We start from the raw sequence: 21,247 nt of genomic DNA, 5'->3' as shown, positions 1-21,247 counted from the left end.
TCCTGTTAAACTTGGTAACTTCTTATCTTCTGTTTTCCCCAGACATGCTTTTGGGGGTCACAGTGAAGATCATCTAGAATCATGTAAAGATAGTTAAAGGGTTTTTATAATTTTCTGATATCTGTCTTAAATTATTTTTTTCTAGACATCCTAATGCTGTTGCAGTATTTCTGAAGAAATATTTACATGCTGTGGCATACTTAGTTGCTGCCCTTGTAGGGAGAAATCACTGTTATACAAAATGCCCACAGTTACTGACTGCACTGGTATTGCTTTTGTCTAGTTTGATTTATAACATTATTTCAGACTTCTGTCTTTCACAGGAAGAACTTGTTTTCTAATAGATTGTCTTCCACATCTGTCTTAATTGCTTAATGTTTATGCATCATCCTGAAGTGTGAAGTGCTGTGGCAATTTGATGGGTTTATGAATTGTTTCAGCACTCTTCTATTCACTATGTTCTTACTGTAGATAGAAAATGTAACAAAGATGGTAAGTTTGAAAGTGGGGGTGTAGTTCAAAACTCCTCTGCTATGGGAAGAGAATCTGTAATAGCTGCCAGTCAAGTTTATTAGATTATGTTGTTATAGCAACTGGTTAGTCTCTTCCATACTTATATTGTGTCAAATAATTAGTAGTGCTTAATTGTATTTTATCGCAAAAGAGACAAGTAATTAAAGAGGCTCTTGCAATGGCTGTGGGGCCAGAGAGGGTCAGAAACTACGTGTAATTGGAATATATTTTGTGAATATAAATTAACAGATCTATTAATCTGTCTTGTCTTTTCCCCGGATCCAAAAAAATATGCATCATAGTTGAATTGCTGTTGCTTGCTCAGAAATATTAATGGATAAAAAATTAGAAATTAGTTCTTAGCCCCATTCTTTTTTTTTTTTTTTCCTTTGTCTCTTCTTGTCAGCTTCAGAAACCTAGAACATGTATGATGTATTTAGACCATCTCTGATGTGATACCCACATAGACCAGTGACCCAATAAAATATGTTTCGGCCTTTTCAGTGTGTTTCTCTGTATTTTGGCTGTCAGTCGTATGTTGCTGCAGGTTCTTTTGTTTTTTCCTCCTAGCTTGGTACTTTGTGTAGAAGCTTTCTGAGCGTTTGATCAAAGGCAGCAGTCATCACAATCCACAAATGTAGAGCACTGTGGGCAGAAGATTATACACAACATAGTATTTAGGATTTCAAGTCAGCAAGTGCCAATATCTGTCAGAAAAACTAGTTGAACTGATCCCAGTTATGGAGTCAGAGCTTATTGAAAAGCCAAGAACTTCCCCTTTTTTTTTTTTTTTTTTATGGCCTGAGGAAGTAATTTATATTTCTCTTCAGGACTTCTGGATTTGATTCATCAGCTATTTTTTGATGCTGAGTACAGAATCCATCACCTGGCAGTAATAGATCTTTGCTTAAAGAGAAAACAATGCCATCCTGAGCACATCCTGACCTGTTATTTCAATCCTGGGATTGAAATAAAAGAGCTCCTGAAGTGGTGCAATAGCTACATTGTATGATACAATGTGTGTAAAACAGTACAGAGGTTTATTGCTGTAGCTAGAATGGCAAATTAAAGAGGAACAGATTATAGCCCTCCACCTTATGTAAAAGTAAGCACAATTAAAATAATACCGAGCCAAAGCCTTATCAATCCCAAACATTGGCCATTAAGTCTTTCAGTAACTGCAGTTAGAACTTTTTTCTCTATTCCAGATACTGTTCTCTATGTTATTCCTGCTCTTGCATTGTAAAGTTTTGCAGTTGACAGTTCCATCTGTTTCTCTTCATCTTCTAGTTTTGCTGTCATCCTCTTTTTACCTTTTCTTTACTTAGCAAGGTGATTATAGCTCATTTCTGTGAATACAACTGTAGCAGGAGTTTGTGATAATTAGATAGGTGGGGCACAGGAAGTTATTCCCTTGTGACACCTCTGCCATATGGTTTTGAAATGGATCTTTGCAATGAAAAGTAAAGCTTTACTTCTCCTCTCAGGCCTGCCTTAAGGTAGAAAAGTTGACTTATTTCTGGCAATGAACCTATTCAGTATCTTGCCAGACTTAATTCAGTGGAATCCATTTTTAAAATTAAAACAAACAAATGCCTTTCATGAACCTTTGAAACAAGCAGTGTCCATTGATGAAATCGAAAGGAAAAAAGGAAAATTATAACTTTTTTTCCCCAAAAGTTGTTTCTAAATTGTGCTTTTTTATATATATATTAAAAAACCCCTAAGATGTTTCTGAATTCCATGTTGTATCAGTCTCTTTTCTTCTGTGCTTTTAGTGATTGGTGCCTTGCTGGGTTTTTTGCTCTGTAATTTTGCTTTGGGCTTTCTGGGTTCATTTTCTGTTACATGCATATCATAGTGTTCATTAACTTGTTTGGGTTTACAGTTAGTAAGTGTTCAAAGGACACCTCTGTCCCTTAAACCTGTCATTTAAACACAGCAAAATGGTTTATTTTCTAACTTACCAGTTTTTAACAAAATTTTAGAATGTCCACAGATTCCACATATGCTGTGAGTATAATTCCCCTTTACTAAAGCAATTTCTTCAGCAAACCAAAGATTCTTTGTGCACAAAGTGCTGTACACCTGGCAGAGAGCTGTAGTTGTGGTTAATGTGAAAAGTAGTGCTGTTTAAATTAAAGACTTTTAAAATATAATTATATACATACCTGTTAGAGGTGAAATAGTATTCCATTTTGAAATTTCTGGTTAATTCAAAGGGAAAAAAATGTGGGGACCATCAATTTGTCCTTTGATTTGCATTCCAAGTGTTGCAATTTGATTTAAGTAACAGCTCTTCTGGAAGTCATTTCAAATAAATATATGCATACTGGTTTTTGCTTTAAAATTTAGTCTTCACCTTATCAAATTTTAGCAGCTGGCACAGATATGTTTTTTTCAGTGGAAACTAAACAGATAAAAATATACAAATATTTGTTGGAGTTACAGCAAAGATGTGGAAGACTTTCAGCTGTTCTTTCATGATGAAAAGTACCAAGCTTTTCTTTAAAACTGAAGACTGCCACATGAATATGTATTAGTTTAACTATCAAGAGATTTAAAATCCGTGTCCTCACATATTCACTGCCCAATTGAAGACAAGTTTCTTAAAAGGGCATAAATCTCCACTCTCATTGGATAGGATATAGTTTATTACTGCATAGTCCATCTTCAATTCAAGTCATACCAAAAATGGAGAAATTATATGCCATCCAGGTTATTCTAAGGCGTGTTAAAAATGTACTAACCCTTTGAGATCTGCATTTTTAATGAGAGATTAGTAGTCTTATGCATGAATTTGTCATCATTCTATCTTAAAAAAAAAAGGCTGAAAGTCTTATATTAGTTCTATTGGTGTAAATCCCGAATAAATGTATATAACTGTGACTAAAGCGTAATCATTTGAGAGGAGAAAAATGCCTTTGCTAAGTATGAAAAATGAACTTAAAATTATCATCAGAAATGTTCTTTGTTCTTCACTTGATTCCAAAAGAGTATGTATTTCATAGCTTCATAGGACACTGGAGGTTTTGTAGTTTACTGCTCTGCCATAGATTTTCCTTTAATGTAGTTGTTTTCTTTAGTTACAGTCCTCTGTTAGGGATTGAATTTATGATTTTGCTCATATGAAGGTGAAACTATCTGCTGTATTGTGCTTGATCATTTAAATTTATTATGTGTGTCTATGACTACTTCATGCTAAAAAATTATCCCTGAACTGTGTTTCTTTTATCTCATAGGAAGTGTTTGGTGTTCAGAGGTTGAACACCAGGTCTTCAGAGGTTTAACTTCAGACAGGACAGGTGGTAAAGACTCGGAAACATAGCTTTGATACATTTTTTTTCTGCTTTGTGAGTGCTAGGTTGAAATAACAAAGTTTAATTGACAGCTAATTTCAAAAATTATGTGTGTGATAACTCGGAAGTCGTCTGATTTATCAGCAATGGGAATTTGGCAGACTAAGCTCAGATCTAAGACCAGGTCTTCCTGGATTTTGGTCTTTGCTGCCTCTAAAAGTCATGACTTATAATTTCTCTTGTTCCATTTTTATTCTGAATTCTGTGGCTTTTAGTTTGGAATTATTGTAGGGAGAGGCTGTGTGTTTTTCTTCGTAGGAATAATACAATGTGCTTCCACTTAGGAATCTAACCTGAAATAGGTTTTGAGTGCATTAGTTTTAAGAGACCATTTATTAGCAAACTAGAGCACTACAGTAAGATACGTAAAGCTTGAGCAACTCTGTAATTTCATAGCTTCTTTTAGATAGCTTATCACAATTGCTCTTACAAAATCAAATATTTTTTGTAAGGAATTACTTAAATACCATTATTTTAGTAAGTATTCTTGCATTTTGAAAGCATTTAATATATACTTTTCAAGTGAACAGAAATAGGTACAAGTAATTAGTGAGTATTTTGTCCGTGTTTGTCATAGCAGCATTGAAAATTATAGTCTTAGCACTTTAATAGCTGGGAGTATAGGAGTGTTATTGATGGAAGAAATAATAGCATGAATTTGTTTGTTGGGCTGACATTAAGACCATTGTCAAAGGCATTTGATTTATTGTATTCAACAGGATGCTTGGGTCTCAAGGATCTGCAGCAGAGCTGCACAAGGCAGTAGTGAATACTGCTTTCTTGCTTCTTGGACTGTTCCTCCAATAGTTTGAAAATGCAGCATGTTTTACATGTTGAAGTGTAGGGCAATGGTAGCAGAGGCTGCTTTCAAGAGAGTTAGAATCATAGAATAGAATCATAGAATAGTTAGGGTTGGAAAGGACCTTGAGATCATCTAGTTCCAACCCCCCTGCCATGGACAGGGACACCTCACACTAAACCATGTCACCCAAGGCTTCATCCAACCTGTCCTTGACATTGAGCCATTGATCACAACTATTTGGCCATCCAGCCACTGCTTTATTCACCGAGTGGTCTATCCATCAAATTGATGTCTCTCCAATTTAGAGACAAGGATGTTGTGTGGGACAGTGTCAAACGCTTTGCACAAGTCCAGGTAGATGACATCAACTGCTTTACCCTTGTCCATCAGTTCCGTAGCCCCATCATAGAAGGCCACCAAATTGGTCAGGCAGGATTTCCCCTTAGTAAAGCCATGTTTTTCATGTGCCTTAGCATGCCTTCCAGGAGAATGTGCTCCAAGATTTTGCCAGGCACAGAGGTGAGAGTGACTGGTCTGTAATTCCCTGGGTCTTCCATTTTCCCCTTCTTGAAAATGGGGGTTATATTTCCCATTTTCCAGTCGTCGGGAACTTCACCTGACTGCCATGATTTTTCAAATGTGATGCCCAGTGCCTTAGCAACTTCATTCGCCAGCTCCTTCAGGACCTGAGGATGGATTTCATCAGGTCACATGGACTTGTGCATGTTCAGATTTTTAAGATGGTCTCGATCCAGATCCTCTCCTACAGTGGGCCCAAGGTCTTAATACCTTCAGAGTTCAAGAATACGGATATTCCCACTGCTTTGAAGGGAGAGGGCTGTTCAACAACTGGATCACTTTTATAGTTTAGTGCTTTTTATCAACTTTGCTTTCACGGGTCAAGTTTTACTGAAAACCCACTAGTCATGAGGCAAAGGAGGAGTAGACAGAGATAATTTTAGTGGAAATTGTAGGCCTTATGTGATTGTCATCTGAGTAATATGAACACTCTGGTGGGGCTACTTGGAAGTGGAGATGTATTAGTGTATCTGAACTTTGTTCAGCCTCACATCCAGAGATACACAGCCTCACTTTTTCATATGCATAGCCTATTATGTCAATTCTCAGAATAATGGAGCACAGTATTGTACTTAATGTATTTGAAAATGCTTCAACCTCAGCTGAAGATTAATTAAGCATTTCAGAAAATGTACCCTTAAAAACTAGCAGTTTTATTTTCAAAGATTTTTTTGTTGGTTGTTTTGTTTCATTTTGTTTTTGTTTGGTTAGTTTTGTTTTTGTTTTAGGAGGATGAACCTGCTGATTCTTATAACAAGCCCTAGGGATAAACAAGCATTACTTTTCATTATCTTGAGAAGTACTTTTAAACAGAGAGACTGTGTCTTGTCTCTGATTCTCTAGGAGGCCAGATTATTGAGTGAGCTGGAACAGAATTTAAGCCTTTATGCTGTATGGTCAAGGAAGGACTAATATCACTGCCGTTACATAATGATACATTGCCTTATAAGAATTTACTAGGACCTGTGTTTTTTCTGTGAAAGATATACATTAAGCTGCAGTAATGTCAGTGTGGTGGTTTGAACCTGACTGCAGAAAGAATCACCTATTGGCTTCTCAACAATGCAGATATTGACTTCTCCTTCAGACACAGTCATTCTTGTAGAAGCCTGGCTGCACTTTCAAGTATTTCAGAATTCTGTAAGGATAACTTTTCTGTGACTAAGCTTCTTCTCTTCCATTTAGTGTGTGCTTATTACATAACTTACACATTACGTATTTTTAATTTTGACAGGACAGTTGTTTCTTTATTATCTAATACAATTTGTCAAGCTTTCATTTACTACTCCTAGCCTTTAGTGGGAATTCATATGCCAAAATCTTTAGTGCCAAGATGATTCTTATCCTGCGTTATGGTGAAAACTACCTTAATATGGTAAGAGTAAGCAATCATTTCCCTGCTCAAAGTAAATTCTGGCATTGCACTATAGTATCTTCTGATATAATCATTTTGAAACAGCATTGGTAGTCTGCAACTTGTCCTGAGAAGAGGGTTATTTTTCCAATACGTTTATGCGTGACTACATGGAGATGTCTAGAAAGATTTCAGTTTGATACATACCTCCATATCCTGTCTTTTTTTTTCTTTTTTCCCATATGCTACGGAAGATCCAAATTACAAATCCTATCCAGAGAGAGAAAAGTAAAGAAACCCAGGTTTATATCTATACAGAGACCTAATGAGGCCAGTGGGGTTTAAAAAGAAAAAAAAAAAAAAAGAAACAGGAAAGCTGTGATCTTCCCTTTTTGTCAGAATGAGGAAGTTCTGCTTAAATTCTACATCCTGCCAGAAACCTAGGTACTTTATTAACAAAGTATTTTTTTGCTGAGTATTCTTCTCATACTTTTTTACCCTAATACTTTTGTGACTAGAGTTAGTAAAATTGAGATCTTCTTTTACTTTTTCCTAGTATCATAATGAATAGTTGAAAAGTTACATTGATTTTAAAGCATAAAATTAGTACAGTATTTTAATAAAGTGCAGATTATATGGTTTGACATGCAGTGGTATAGTAAGTACTGCTGTTGACACATCTATATATTTTGTTGAAATTGTCTTTTCATTAATATCATAACAATATGTTTTCAACTCTGTTTAGGACAATTTGCATGCGTGCAGATGTGAAATACCTCACAAAATAGCACCTGGCTTTTGATCAGCCTTGCTAGGAATAGCTGTGTTGAGCTGATACAATCAAACACTTGAACTGTCCCTTTCCTACGTAGTATAATCAAGCTATATTGTAGGGTTTAGACAATATAGAACATGTGAATCAACTTGGTTATCAGCAGAGACAGCATGCAGTGCTCTTGGTGGTTTTATGAAGCCATGTGGGCCAGTGAACTTCTGTGCTGCAATATTTTGAAATAATTGAGGAAAAGGGTTTGTGTTTTTTTTTCTTTATAGGAATGGCAAATAGGCAAAGAAGAAATGTGTCTTAAAAAAGGAACAGAAACACCAGCCATAAATCCTGAGAACCTTTCCTGTGGAACCTTTATTTATTAGTTGAATGTGCAACAAAGTGCAATAGAGTGTAGGTGTAGGCATATTAGTGTTGTACATAGATACACATCATTGGCAGGACTGACTTTACAGATACTCCATAATATGTACTCTTTGGTTTCTTATTTACTCTGTGTTAGTGAATGCTTATTTTAGTCCAACCCTGCCCAAGGGGTTTGTAACCAGGAGTAGCAGTCGTAAGGATAATAGTTGGTGTCTGTAGACACCAACTCTTTGTCCTTTTTTGACAGAGGTATGACAGAAAAGTGTGGATTTGGTCATGAATTTCAAAGCCCAGTTGTGACAACTGAATTGATACTTCAGCTTCTTACTTATTGTCAAGAAGAAATATTCTGGGAGAGAAAGATGTTACTTTGGTTAAGTTAAGCCAAGGCCTGTTTAAATGAGCCAGAATGGCAGTTCTCTGTTTAAGAACAAGTATCTGCAAGGTGGACATGCAGGTGACATCTGCCTTTAGTTGCTATTCCTGATAGTCCATGCGTATTTATCATTTCTACATGATGCATTGTGTTTCATTAGAGACTAGCATCAGCACTCCAGATACTTGAATTGTCCTGGCCTCATTTCAGGCTAGGACCACAAAACCAGCATCACTTTCTTTGCAAATGGTTACAAGCTTTCCAGAAAATCTATAGTGCAAGGCAATAAAGGTATTTTCAGTGTTTATCATACTCTTAACTGCTGAGGCAGTTTGGTAAATGAAGAAAGCTAGTAAGTTAGGAGCTGATGGATGAGGAAGCAAATAATTTAGTCTTGATAGGAGTACAAAAGTAGATGTGAACTGGGACAGTGGCAGTAGAAAGAAGAGAGAAGTTAGTAAGAAAGGAGAGAAAAATAGCAATAAATATGAGTTGAAATGTGAAGAGTGAGGTGAGATGCAGAAAGAAGAAGGAAGGCTGGCTGAGATTAGCACCCTGGCCATTCTTTTTCCCCTCTCTGAGAGCCTGGAAATGAATCTAGATCTCTTGTTCCCTAGCCATACTGATACTCCATGCTTGTCTGCTTCAGTGTGATGGAAAATAGATGTGATTTGAAGACAAACTAAGTTGTTCATATTGGGCTTACATACCGTTGTGATAAATGCCTAGAGGAGAAAAGAGAAAGGGAAATAAATTCTCTATGCCCGGTCAGGATGGGTTTTCGTTAAGCGCAGCACAAGCCTGAACAGCTTTTTTAAAACAATAATATACCTTGTATGTAATAGGCTATAATTGCTTCAGGTTGCATTTCTAATTTTAAAGCTTGCTCATATGTATGTTGAAGACTTTAATTGTATTGGGATTTTTAGCACATGATTTCCCATCTAAAGTCATACATCTCTTCTTGCAAGTAACAAGTAATAGGACAAGAGGTAACAGCTTCAAGCTGCACTAAGGGAGATTTAGATTGGATATTAGGAAAAATTTCTTCACAGACAGGGTGATCAGATATTGGAACAGGCTTCCTCCCAGGGAAGTGGTGGAATCACCATCCCTTTGAAGTGTCCAAAAATCATGTAGATGAGGACATGGTGATAGTGACATGGTTTATTGGTGGACTTGTCAGTCCTGGCGGAACAGTTGACTTGATGATCTTAAAGGTCATTTCCAACCCAGCTGATTCAGTGTTTCTATGAAAACTGCATGCCAGGATGTCTTGGCTGGTAATTTTTATAACATCTTGGTCCTGTGTTCTATTTGAGTGTTGTCTCCTATCATTACTGAAGTCACCATTCTGGAATGAGACAAAGGTGTTAAAAGCTATCCTTAAATTTTAAATATACAAAACTAGGTCTCTTTGCATATTTCACTAGTGGGGCAACTGAAAATTTTTTATACCTTAAAAAGGGATGGGCAGGTCCCAAGGTTTTAACTGCATTATTTGAAAAGGTGCATTTTCCCAGGGCATGTGTATATTGAGGGAAGGTGCAATAGCTGCTACCATGTAGATACTTAAATAGCATGCCTGGCTCGGGTTCATTTTACTTAAATGCAAAATGAAAATCTTTTCTGAAACTGCTGGCAGTAGGCAGCAATTTAACAATGTATGAATGAGCAAGCCACAGCAGAAGAGAGAAGATATTCCCTGCAATGCTGAATATTAGAATTATGTTTAGATTAATACCAAAGGAGAGAATAAATCTTTTCAAACTGAGAAATACAAGCTTTTTTTCTGTTTTTTTAAGCAGATAGTGAGGTGGAATTTCAGCACTGATGGAGTCAGGGTAGCGGCTGGTGGAAATCAGTTATAACATTTTACATAGGAGATGGAAATTTCTTAATTAAAAATAAGATGATTTGAAGGCAAATTTTTCCATGCAAATCCTGTCCTGAGGAAAGAAATTACTGCAAGAATGAGACATATTCATGTACAGCATTGTGTTTGAAAGATACGACAGTATCTTTCCATTTATGGCCTTGGCAATGCTGGAGAATGTTTGAACTTGATGATCTTAAAGGTCTTTTCCAACCTAGCTTATTCTATGATTCTATATTGTGGAAGTGATGGGTTTGATAGATTTTGCAAAAATAAAAAAAAATTAGTAGTAATTTATGATCACTGTGTTTGCCTGTGATGGCTTTATATAATCATGATAAAGTATTGATAATGGGACTTGGAGTTCAAGTTCCTGATACAATCCCCAAGTTAAAAAGAAACTGATTGTGCTTGGCCTGTGACCAGATAAACCCTCTAATGTTTAGTCAGGAAAGTTGTCAGCAGATTTAAGTTGAGCCTTCTTGGTGGCCAAAGATGCAGGTTAAAAAGATGCAGAGGAGACAGAGGAATATGTGATAGAGACTTCCTGTGACATCTGTGTGACCTCAACCACTGTCAGTAGCTTGCTGTTTTCTGGTCTTACATGAGGCAGGTAGCAGCTGGTTTCCATTGTGCTGTCATAAATGCAAGCACAAGGATGCACTGTCTCTACACTGTGACAATACTGTGAGCTAACCAGGAACATGAATTTACAGCATACTATTTCACAGCAGTTTCCTGTACAGTTTTTTTGGTACAAATATTATTCTGTCCTCAGTTTGTGTCAAGTAGGTATGAAGTAGTTAATTCCACATTCAGAATGTCGTTGCAAGAGAATAATGTGAATAAACTAATGGTGGAGAAAATTCATAAGCAGTCCTTAGTAGTAACCTAGTTACTGCTTAGTTACTGCTAAGTAAAAGTTAGCAGTAACTTTTGCTTGAAAATGAGCTTTTTTATTTCATTTTAGAAGAGTAACTGAGCCCTTTTTATAGAACTTTTCTGATCCCATTATAGTTATTTATGATCAAGAATTGCATTGATTAGCCCCGGGGGGACATAGTTACAGCTTAGGGATGACTACAATTCCTGTGCTTTAGCATATAGGAATCAGACTGTAGAAATACTGAAGCACTGCTTTCGTGTGCCTTTATAGATTTGTCAGTTGATGGACATTAAGTAATTCATTCCTTTTAAAAAAGCCCACAACAACCTAAGAATATGAAAATGGCAAATTGTATAAAATGACTGAGGAAATTGTCAGCAAGAAGATACTTTCAATGCAGTAGCCAACATCTGAACATAGTAAAACTGGGTTTTTTGTTTGTTTCCCAGAAATTCCTGCAGTGTAATTTCATAACTGCTTTTCAGAAAAGTTAATGTAATATCTGTGTTTTTAATTTGTAGGTACATTGAAACCTTGAAGGAGCACAAACCAAAAATTGTCTGGGATGAACAAATTGCTGAACACTACTTTGAATACAAAAAGTAAGTTACATTTATTAGCTTACTATTCTGCAAATATTTTTGGGCATGGCCCAGTACACAATGAAGTAATTATAGTGTGCAACTAAATTCAGCAAATGGAAATTCTGATGTTTAAAATCTGTACATTAACACTGAACTACAGCAGAAAAGAGTGCTTCAGGCGAGAGAAGTACATCAGAAAAGGATTAATGAAATAACATAAGCTAAAACAATCTTTAGAAGAGAAGTCTGAGTCATATCTTTAGAAATTATCCATCAAAGTTATCTGCTGAGTGCCAGTTAATCAGAGGCTCTGAAATTGCTGTTGTGAGCTGTTGGGTGATTACCAAAACTAGACCAAAAATAGTTTTGAGAAAAATCTGTGATACAAGAACCTGGTTTTACAGGTGCTAGTGGTAAGATTGGTCAAGCCACAGACTTCAACTAAATGGAATGGACTGTAGAGAAGTATAATGCAAATGCTATCAAGTGACTTGCAGATAAAGTTTTAAAAGTACTGAGATCACAAAGGAAAATTACCTTTTGTCCTCTCTTTTTCATCATGAAATGACAAGAGGATTCCTGATGCTAGGAGGATTCCATTTAAAAAATATTTTAAAAAAACCCAAGCAACCTCTTAGCCTCTGGTAATTTGCAATTTTCATATGCAAATATACAAAAATAAGGTAATCCTACTACTTCTACAAAACTGTCTTTCATATTACTCAATGCATGGGTAATGTGAAGACACACCACTCAAAACAGCAGTAAAAGACATTTTAGGGTGCTTTAAGAAAAAAATTATTTTCAGTATACCTTTTGGTTTAAATATTTTTAAATATGAAAAAATAAACATACACCAAAATACCCCAAACCTAAGATGTCCTACTTCTATATTCTTAGTTTAGTTTTCAAGGTTTCTCTGTCTGTAATCTTCTCCTGACTTCTGAGCAACACTCGTTTCATCATTTCTCAGGGAAAAAAAAGTAAATTACCTGATTGTCAGTGGTGTTTTAATTTCTTTTCTGTGTTTGTATGAAAGGACTGGGATCTGTATTCCTTCATATTTCATTCTTTGTTATCCTCTTGCAAAATCACTTTGTGCCAAGCAATTCCAAAGTTTTTTGAGTTAAGAGAACTAAATTACAAGGTTTATTTTATTGGTCTTCAATGCACTGTCCAGTTGGAGACACAGTGACCACCAAATGAAAACTTGCTCTCAAAATAGTAAATGTGAGGGCTCTGTATGACTGGCATACTTCTGGGATTCATTTCTGAAACACATTTCCTAAACATCTCCTTACAACTGAACATGTAGGAAATGGATAGCTTATCAGTAGTACTACATCATTTGCCTTTGAAAGCTAGTCTTTAGAGATTCTTGGGTTTGGACATCCTGGAGGAATTTTTGATGTGTAAAGTGCACTGGATCTGAAAATCACTCTCAACTTCAGTTGCTGTGCTGTGCTAGGCAGACAGCCATGTGGTTCAGGATGTCTGCAGTGGTTCAGTTGGCCGCACGGGAGGGTTATTTAAGGGAACTCTTCAGTTGCCACTTTAGTTTGCAAAGGTTCAGTTACATTAGATGGGGATGGCAGCCAGGCCTGAAATACGTTTCACTGGACAGGTATCTCACATGAAAATTGTTACAAATAAATCAAATCATGAATCTTTAAGCAAAGCACAGCTGATAATTTTTATATAGAGTGACCATTACCAATTACCAGAATTCTCTTGTCTCTGAAGCTTGTCTCAGTGTACATTACAGGTAAGTATGCATTTAAGTAAGTAAGTTGAGAGATTTCAGAATCATAGAATCATAGAATAGTTAGGGTTGGAAAGGACCTTGAGATCATCTAGTTCCAACCCCCCTGCCATGGGCAAGGACACCTCACACTAAACCATGTCACCCAAGGCTCTGTCCAACCTGGCCTTGAACAAAGCCAGGGATGGAGCATTTACAGCCTCCCTGGGCAACCCATTCCAGTGCCTCACCACCCTCACAGTAAAGAACTTCTTCCTTATATCCAATCTAAACTTCCCCTGTTTAACATTTAACCCATTACCCCTTCCTTGTCCTATCACTACAGCCCCTAATGAAGAGTCCCTCCCCAGCATCCCTATAGGCCCCCTTCAGATACTGGAAGGCTGCTATGAGGTTTCCACACAGCCTTCTGTTCTCCAGGCTGAACAGCCCCAACTTTCTCAGCCTGTCATCATACGGGAGGTGCTCCAATCCCCTCATCATCCTCGTGGCCCTCCTCTGGACTTGTTCCAACAGTTCCATGTCCTTTTTATGTTGAGGACACCAGAACTGCACACAATACTCCAGGTGAGGTCTCACAAGAGCAGAGTAGAGGGGCAGGATCACCTCCTTCGACCTGCTGGTCACACTCCTTTTGATGCAGCCCAGGATACGGTTGGCTTTCTGGGCTGCGAGCGCACACTGAAGCCAGCTCATGTTCATTTTCTCATCGACCAGCACCCCCAGGTCCTTCTGTGCAGGGCTGCTCTGAATCTCTTCTTTGCCCAACCTGTAGCTGTGCCTGGGATTGCTCCGACCTAGGTGTAGGACCTTGCACTTGTCATGGTTGAACTTCATGAGGCTGGCATCAGCCCACCTCACAAGCGTGTCAAGGTCCCTCCCTCTGGATGGCATTCCTTCCCTCCAGCGTATCAACCGAACCACACAGCTTGGTGTCGTCGGCAAACTTGCTGAGGGCGCACTCAATCCCACTGTCCATGTCACCGACAAAGATGTTAAACAAGACCGGTCCCAACACCGATCCCTGAGGGACACAACGCATTACTGGTCTCCACCCAGACATTGAGCCATTGACCACAACATTTTGTGTGCGGCCATTCAGACAGTTCTTTATCCAACAAGTGGTCCATCCATCAAACTGATACCTCTCCAATTTAGAGACAAGGATGTTGTGTGGGACAGTGTCAAACGCTTTGCACAAGTCCAGGTAGATGACGTCAGCTGCTCTACCCCTGTCCATCAGTTCTGTAGCCCCGTCATAGAAGGCCACCAAATTGATCAGGCAGGATTTCCCCTTAGTGAAGCCATGCTGGCTGTCACCAAGCACCTTGTTGTTTTTCATGTGCCTTAGCATGCCTTCCAGGAGAATCTGCTCCAAGATTTTGCCAGGCACAGAGGTGAGAGTGACTGGTCTGTAATTCCCTGGGTCTTCCATTTTCCCCTTCTTGAAAATGGGGGTTCTATTTCCCTTTTTCCAGTTGTCGGGAACTTCACCTGACTGCCATGATTTTTCAAATATGATGGCCAGTGGCTTAGCAACTTCATTCGCCAGCTCCTTTAGGAGCCTTGGATGGATTTCATCAGGTCCCATGGACTTGTGCACGTTCAGGTTCTTAAGATGGTCTCGAACCAGATCCTCTCCTACAGTGGGCCTAACGTCTTTATTCTCACAGTCCTTGCGTCTGTCTTCCAAGACTTGGGTGTTGTGGTCAGAGCATTTGCCAGTGAAGAGAGAGGCAAAGAAGTCATTCAGAATCTCAGCCTTCTCCAAATCCTGTGTAGCCAGTTCTCCTGATAGCTTCCTCAGGGGGCCTTCTTTGTCCCTAGTCTGTCTTTTATTCACTACATACCTATAGAATCCCTTCCTGTTATCCTTAACATCCCTAGCCAAGTTTAATTCTAACTGGGCCTTAGCTTTCCTAACCTGGTCCCTAGCTTCCCAGACAACATCCCCGTATTCTTCCCAGGCTGCCTGTGTTTGCTTCCACCTTTTATAAGCCTCTTTTTTCCTTCGAAGTTTCCTCAGCAGCTCCTTATCCAACCATGGAGGTCTCCTGGCCCTCCTGCCGCACTTCCTTCTAGTTGGGATGCAGCACTCCTGAACTTGTAGCAGGTGATCCTTGAATATCCACCAAGAGTCTTGGGCTCCCCTGCCCTCTAGGGCTATATCCCATGGAACCTTGCTAAGCAGATTCCTGAAGAGGCCAGAGTCGCTAAATGGCTCAAATTTTGGAGCAATTTCTACTTGGTCTGTTTAGGTACTCTTCATTTCCTCTGATCCTAAGTGGTTAAGTGGTGCTGTAAGATCACTTGTAACTCATCCTTCTCATTATTAGGGATTTAAAATGCAGTCTTGGTATTTGTGCCCAGTGTAGCTTCCTGTGTCTGTATATTTTATACCGCTAGCATTTAATTTAACCTGAAGATAGTAATTTGGGAACTGGGGAAAATCTTCCACAGTTCTGACAACCAAATGTCTTAATCTTTTTTAGGTGCACATTTATTAGATGCAACTGTCTTTCACTGTCTGACAGTTTTATAATCACACAATGACAGAATAGTTTGGGTTGGAAGGGATCTTTAAAGGTCCAACCACACCCTGCAACAAGCAGGGACATCTTCAACTACAGCAGGTTATTCAGAGCCCCATCCAACCTGACCTGTAATGTTTCTAGGAGTGTATTGCAGTGTGTTTACTTATATCTAGTATCAAACCATCTCTGTTGTGAGATCTCTTCTTGCATCCTCTATTTTCAGTGTCAGCCTTTTCACCTCTTTTAAAAGTTGTCCTCCTTAAAGGCCAATAGTATGGGGTAGATAATTAACTTGTCTGACTCTGCCTACGTTGTATGTTGTTGTGACCAGTTCTTGCATAAAGTGTTATGCCCAAAGAAGTTTGGGACTTTCATCTTAATCTTACCTGATCTCTTCCTAAACTTTGTGTTAGTTATTAGGAAACTGTGTTCTGTTCTTTTGATGTTTTGAAAGGCCTTAAGCCTTTTAAGGACTTCTTTAGATAACCAGAGATTTTTCTCGTTTTAGGTGTGGCATGATGCAGTTGCTATCCAAAGACTCCTCTAGCAGGTCTTTGACTCAATACAGTCATGTTTTGAACTTCTAACTTTCCAGCGCCTAGTATTGGCAAAGCCCATTTAAATAGGATGATTTTATCAGGATGACCTTTCTGACAAATACTCCTGTAACTGATACTTGCAGGACAGTAGCAGAGTTGCATACTTGACCTTTAAATGCGTTGTGTACATTCTCACATCTGACAACCAAATGTCTTCATTTTTTTCAGATGCACATTTTATAGGCATAACTGCCTTACTAACTGTCCGTCACTTTGGCTTTATGTGCTGTGATATGTTTGTATCTAGATTAGAAAAATGGCAGGAGTAGAAGTTCGTGTCTACAGTAGAAAAGGAAGGGAAGTAAAGATTTTGGCCCTACGCTGCCCTCAGTAGATAGAGGTTAATGGCAACAATGATTTCAGAGACAGAGTGCCTCAGCTTCCAGAGTGAAATGAGCACTGGGTAAGAAATCTCAAAGACATGAGCTACTAAATGGCAAGTAGTCTCTATCTTTGCTACAGGTGTATTCATGCTCATATGCTGAGCATACTAGCATATCTTATTTTTAGTAGCAATAACTTCTGCAAAATAAAATTAGTAGATTTCTTCAGCTCTGCCTGTATTTCCTCTTAGAGGGAAGGAATAAAGCTGGTTTTGAATTCTAACCTCAGCTGAAAATCCTGCAGGAATCTGTCAAAGCTATTGTGACTATTTGGTTTTCCTGTTTTGCAGGAATAAAGGAGGAAAACATGCTGTCTTCTATCCAACACTGAAAGTAAGTGCCACTTTTTCGTGTTAGAGGGCTCTAAGAGGAAATAAATGTTTACTTGACTTGTTGCATTATTGAGAAATTTCAGAAAATGTTGAACTTCTGTGAAAGAAGTTTACCCTCATGTAGTTGTTGTGATTCAAAGATTCAGCTGCCTGAACGTCTCATGCATAGTGGGGGTTTGGGGTCTTTAAAGATAAGCCATGTCTGGAGAGAAGACACAGCAGGACAAACCAGTGCTGTTCAAGTGCATCTGTTCAAGAGTATCTGTTCAAGTGCACAGTTCAAGTGCTAGCAGACATACTCATTGTCAGACAAGAGACTGAAGAAATTCTTCTTCGGATCATGTTGGATGGAAGCTTAGGGAACTTTTGCCTTCCTCTGTAATGGAGTCCTGTTGTGGTTTAAGCCCAGCTGGCAACCCAGAACCATGCAGCTGCTCGCTCACTCCCTGCCGCCTTCCTCCCCCCACTGCCAGAGGGATGAGGAGGAGAATCGAAAGAATGTAACTCCCATGGGTTGAGATAAGAGCAGTCCAGTAACTACGGTATAACACAAATCACTGCTGCTACCACCAATAATAATAATGATAAGGGAAATAACAAGGGAGAGAATACAACTGCTCACCACCCACTGACTGATACCCAGCCTGACCCAAGCAGTGATCTAGCCCTTTCAGGTAACTGCCCTCAGTTTATACACTGGGCATGATGTGCTGTGGTATGGAATACCTCTTTGGCTAGTTTTCATCAGGTGTCCTGTCTCTGCTTCCTTCCGGCTTCCCCTCCTCCCTGGCAGAGCATGAGACTCACAAAGTCCTTGGTCAGAGTAAACATTATTGAGCAGCAACTAAAAGCATCGGTGTTATTAACATTGTTCCTAGAATGAAAGTCAAAAACACAGCACTGCACCAGCTACTAAGAGAAAAATGACTGCTACTGCTGAATCCAGGACAAGTCCTAATTCTTCCTGTCCTGCATCACCCTGGTTCTGCAGAATTTATTTTAGTGTTTTGAAAACGTAAGCATTTGGCCTTACCAAAGTCCTTTGGCGGGACATATAATTTCTGTCTATACAATATCTACAATATATCACTATACAGGATAAATTGGTTACTTGAAGTCTTAGTTCCTAGAAGCTATCTTTAAATTCTCTCAAATAAGCTAAAGGCAGTATGTTAAGTCTCTGCTGGCTTTTAATACTGGAAGGGAATTGCTTCTGTAGTGAAAGCATATCATATTTACAGAGAACAGATACATTTTGTATGGCTAAACTAGTGTGAAATGACCCAAAACTCTTTTTTTTCTGAACAGGATTGTTATCTTAAGCTCCATTAGTACAAGGATATTTCTCTTCATTAATCTAATATTGGTGGAAGTACTAGCACATATGGAATATTAATTACCATATTTAACTATGTTATTGCTAATAGGAGCTGTCTTGCAGTGTTAGAAAATTTTATTGTGAACCTGTCAGAGGAGAGAAATAGTGCTATGCATGTAGTGTTATGCTACATGCTTTTTGGCCTTGTGGAAGGATTTCAGCCTGCTATTGTCAGTGCAAACCAGGTTAAGAGCCACTCATTCCTGTACATTTCTTTCACTGCTTCTTCTCTAACAGATACTCAACTGTGGAGGTTGGTGAATTTACGGAAACTGGTTTTCTTTCTGATTTCAGCAAGCTTGTAATGAAATATTTTGAGATTTGTATGCTGGGACAAATCAAAGAATTTTTTATATAATAATGAGCAAGATGATCAGGGAACACTTAGTTTTATTGCCCCAGGACAAGCATGTTTCTTCCCCTTTTTAATGTTATAATCACTGGCAGGTTGCTCAGAATTGCTTTGTTCAGGATTAGTTAAAAGCAGTCATGAACACCAGGCCCAATGGCTCTGTTGATGATGCCTTGATACTTTGTTCTGTTTTCTGCGGAAATGAGTTTTAAACACATCCCTGGCATGACCAGTTTAAACACTGAAGTGTTGCACTTCAAAGTAAGGAAATGTGAAAGTAAAAGACGGAAAAATATTTTTGTTGTCTGAACTGGCGGAAGTGCAGAACATGAGTTGTGGCATTGCTTCCCTTGGAAGCCAATGGCTAAACTAAATCAATGGCTGGAGCTCAAATAGGGATACTTTTAGATATTATTTCCAAGAATCATTTTAAAATAGAATTGTGTTAGTGAAAACCGTGACCAGGTCATGGGTGAAGGCAAGGGTAGGTAAGAGATCTTGATGGTATTTGACAAGTTGTTCTAATTGTTTTCAGTGATAAAGTTTTATTTTACCCCTGAGACCTTTCTGGGAAGAGTTAGAATTTCTGTACCTTGTGAAATGATAGCCTAAATTAGAATAGTGCATTGCATAGTTCATAAATCTGATTTATTTCTGTGGCATTTTGTCTGTTTAGCTGGTTATCTTTTATTAGGTCATTGAATTAACTGGTGCAGTTAACTGCCTCTTACCGAATGATTGCTTGCTAACCAGAGAGTATTTGAAATACCTACTAGGTTTTTCAGTATCTCATTCAAGGATAGATGTTTTTAATGGCATGAAGAGATGGCAGCACAGTGTCTAATGTTTCTGACTAAAAGGTAATTGCTTTATGTGTCTTTGTCTTAGTCCATCCAGTTGCGCTTAGAACTTGCAAAGGAATTGGGCACTGGCATATCCATCTGGGAACTGGGACAAGGCCTGGACTATTTTTATGACCTGCTTTAAAATAAGAAATGATCTGGGGAAGACTATTTGCTTTACTGAGACTCCACTTCAATTAATTTGGATATCCTGGAGAGGTGATTTTTAGAACATTTTTTATAATTTATATTACATCTGTATTAAACTTGCATTTTTCCCAATAAAGAACCTTTTCTGATTTTCCACACAGACGTGATTATTGGTATCTTATAAAATGAAAGGAAAACCAAAACAAAACAGACATTTTTGTCAAAGGTCCTGAACTCAGTCATTAAAACCAACAGAACTGGGATGGCATCAGAGTTGAAAGTATTTTCCAAAATGTTTTCTACAAGAAATAAAATGGACTAGTTGTTGCCATCTGATTGTGGTTTAAAACACAGACCTGTCAAGCAATTGTGGGTAATAACCAAAGTAAGTGAACAAATAAGTCCATCAGATTATGTCCAGCAAATTTAATATCTGCTGGACCCTCTGCTGTCTTCTGATAAGGTAAGTCAGTGTTAAATGTTGAGGAGGAAACTAGTTAGATATCTCTTCCTTAAGCTGGTAGAAAATCAAGTGCTGACAAATGAAGCTGTTAGCTCTTTTTGGTTTTTTCATGTTAGTAAATTCCTTAAGTACGTCAAAGTCACAGTAATTTTTATTTATTACTTGTTTCTAAATCAGTTTTGTTTACAAGAGATGCTCTGTGATTTCTTTCTTCTGCTTAACCTGCTTAGTGTCTCCATTTACACTGTTTAGTGCTAGTGCGTGATGCATTAGTGGGTAATGTGGGAATTGTAATATTTAGCACCAAAGGCTATGATGGTAATGATGGATTACATGGATGGCCACAGTAGGCAGCACCCTAGAGCTGCTTTGACAGTCCTTGGCTTAAGTAGGTGCTGTGAATGTGATCAGCATCTGTGTGCATGAAGCTGTCATTCTTCAGCTGTACACATTGATGCCTTTGTCTCCATAATACAGCATTTTTAGTAACCCAAAGGCTGTAACAACACATCAGTTTAAAAACAAAGCAAAAAATGCGTTCCTGGTTTTTAGTTTACAACATGTATGTTTGTAGAAATACACAGGCTTCAAGGCAGTTTCTTCTAAGGATCTAAGGGGTGCTGGGAATTTGATGAGGGTGTCATTGGTCACCAGCAGAGACTTAGGCAGTAGCTCTGTACTCCCACTGATGTTCTTCTTGCCACTTTACAGTTGTCACAAAGATAACTGCACTCCTCTGTTTGCATCCATCCTTCCTAGTAATTAATCTCAGTGGGCAGTTTATCTGCCCCTGCTGTTTTCAGCAGAATAAATCCCACTGTAATCCACTATTGATTAAAGAGCTATTGATCTTCACCTCTCTGATTTAGATCTGGCATCTCTCAACCTCTCACATTGCAAGTATCCAGCCGGGCTGACTAATCAGGCTTCTTTCTTCCATACCATTAATAGGAAGATAATTTGCTACATG

At 38.4% G+C, this 21,247-nt stretch overlaps 1 protein-coding gene across 3 annotated transcripts in view; it reads left to right on the top strand.

The window, feature by feature from the left end:
* The window catches only part of CHID1 (chitinase domain containing 1), a 146,960-nt gene that overhangs the window by 102,250 nt on the left and 23,463 nt on the right, over positions 1 to 21,247 (top strand). For all 3 annotated transcript variants that reach the window (XM_065682681.1, XM_065682679.1, XM_065682680.1), the window contains exons 11-13: positions 11,420 to 11,500; positions 17,051 to 17,093; positions 19,711 to 20,199. In XM_065682681.1, coding sequence (XP_065538753.1) covers positions 11,420 to 11,500; positions 17,051 to 17,093; positions 19,711 to 19,809 — 223 coding nt within the window. In that variant the 3' untranslated portion in view covers positions 19,810 to 20,199. The remainder of the gene's footprint in view (positions 1 to 11,419; positions 11,501 to 17,050; positions 17,094 to 19,710; positions 20,200 to 21,247) is intronic.

The sequence above is a fragment of the Lathamus discolor genome, chromosome 6 (assembly GCF_037157495.1).
Source record: "Lathamus discolor isolate bLatDis1 chromosome 6, bLatDis1.hap1, whole genome shotgun sequence".
Lineage (NCBI taxonomy): Eukaryota > Metazoa > Chordata > Aves > Psittaciformes > Psittacidae > Lathamus > Lathamus discolor.
The sequence above is the reverse complement of the archived record's forward strand: the minus strand, read 5'-3'. Positions and strand labels throughout refer to the sequence as shown.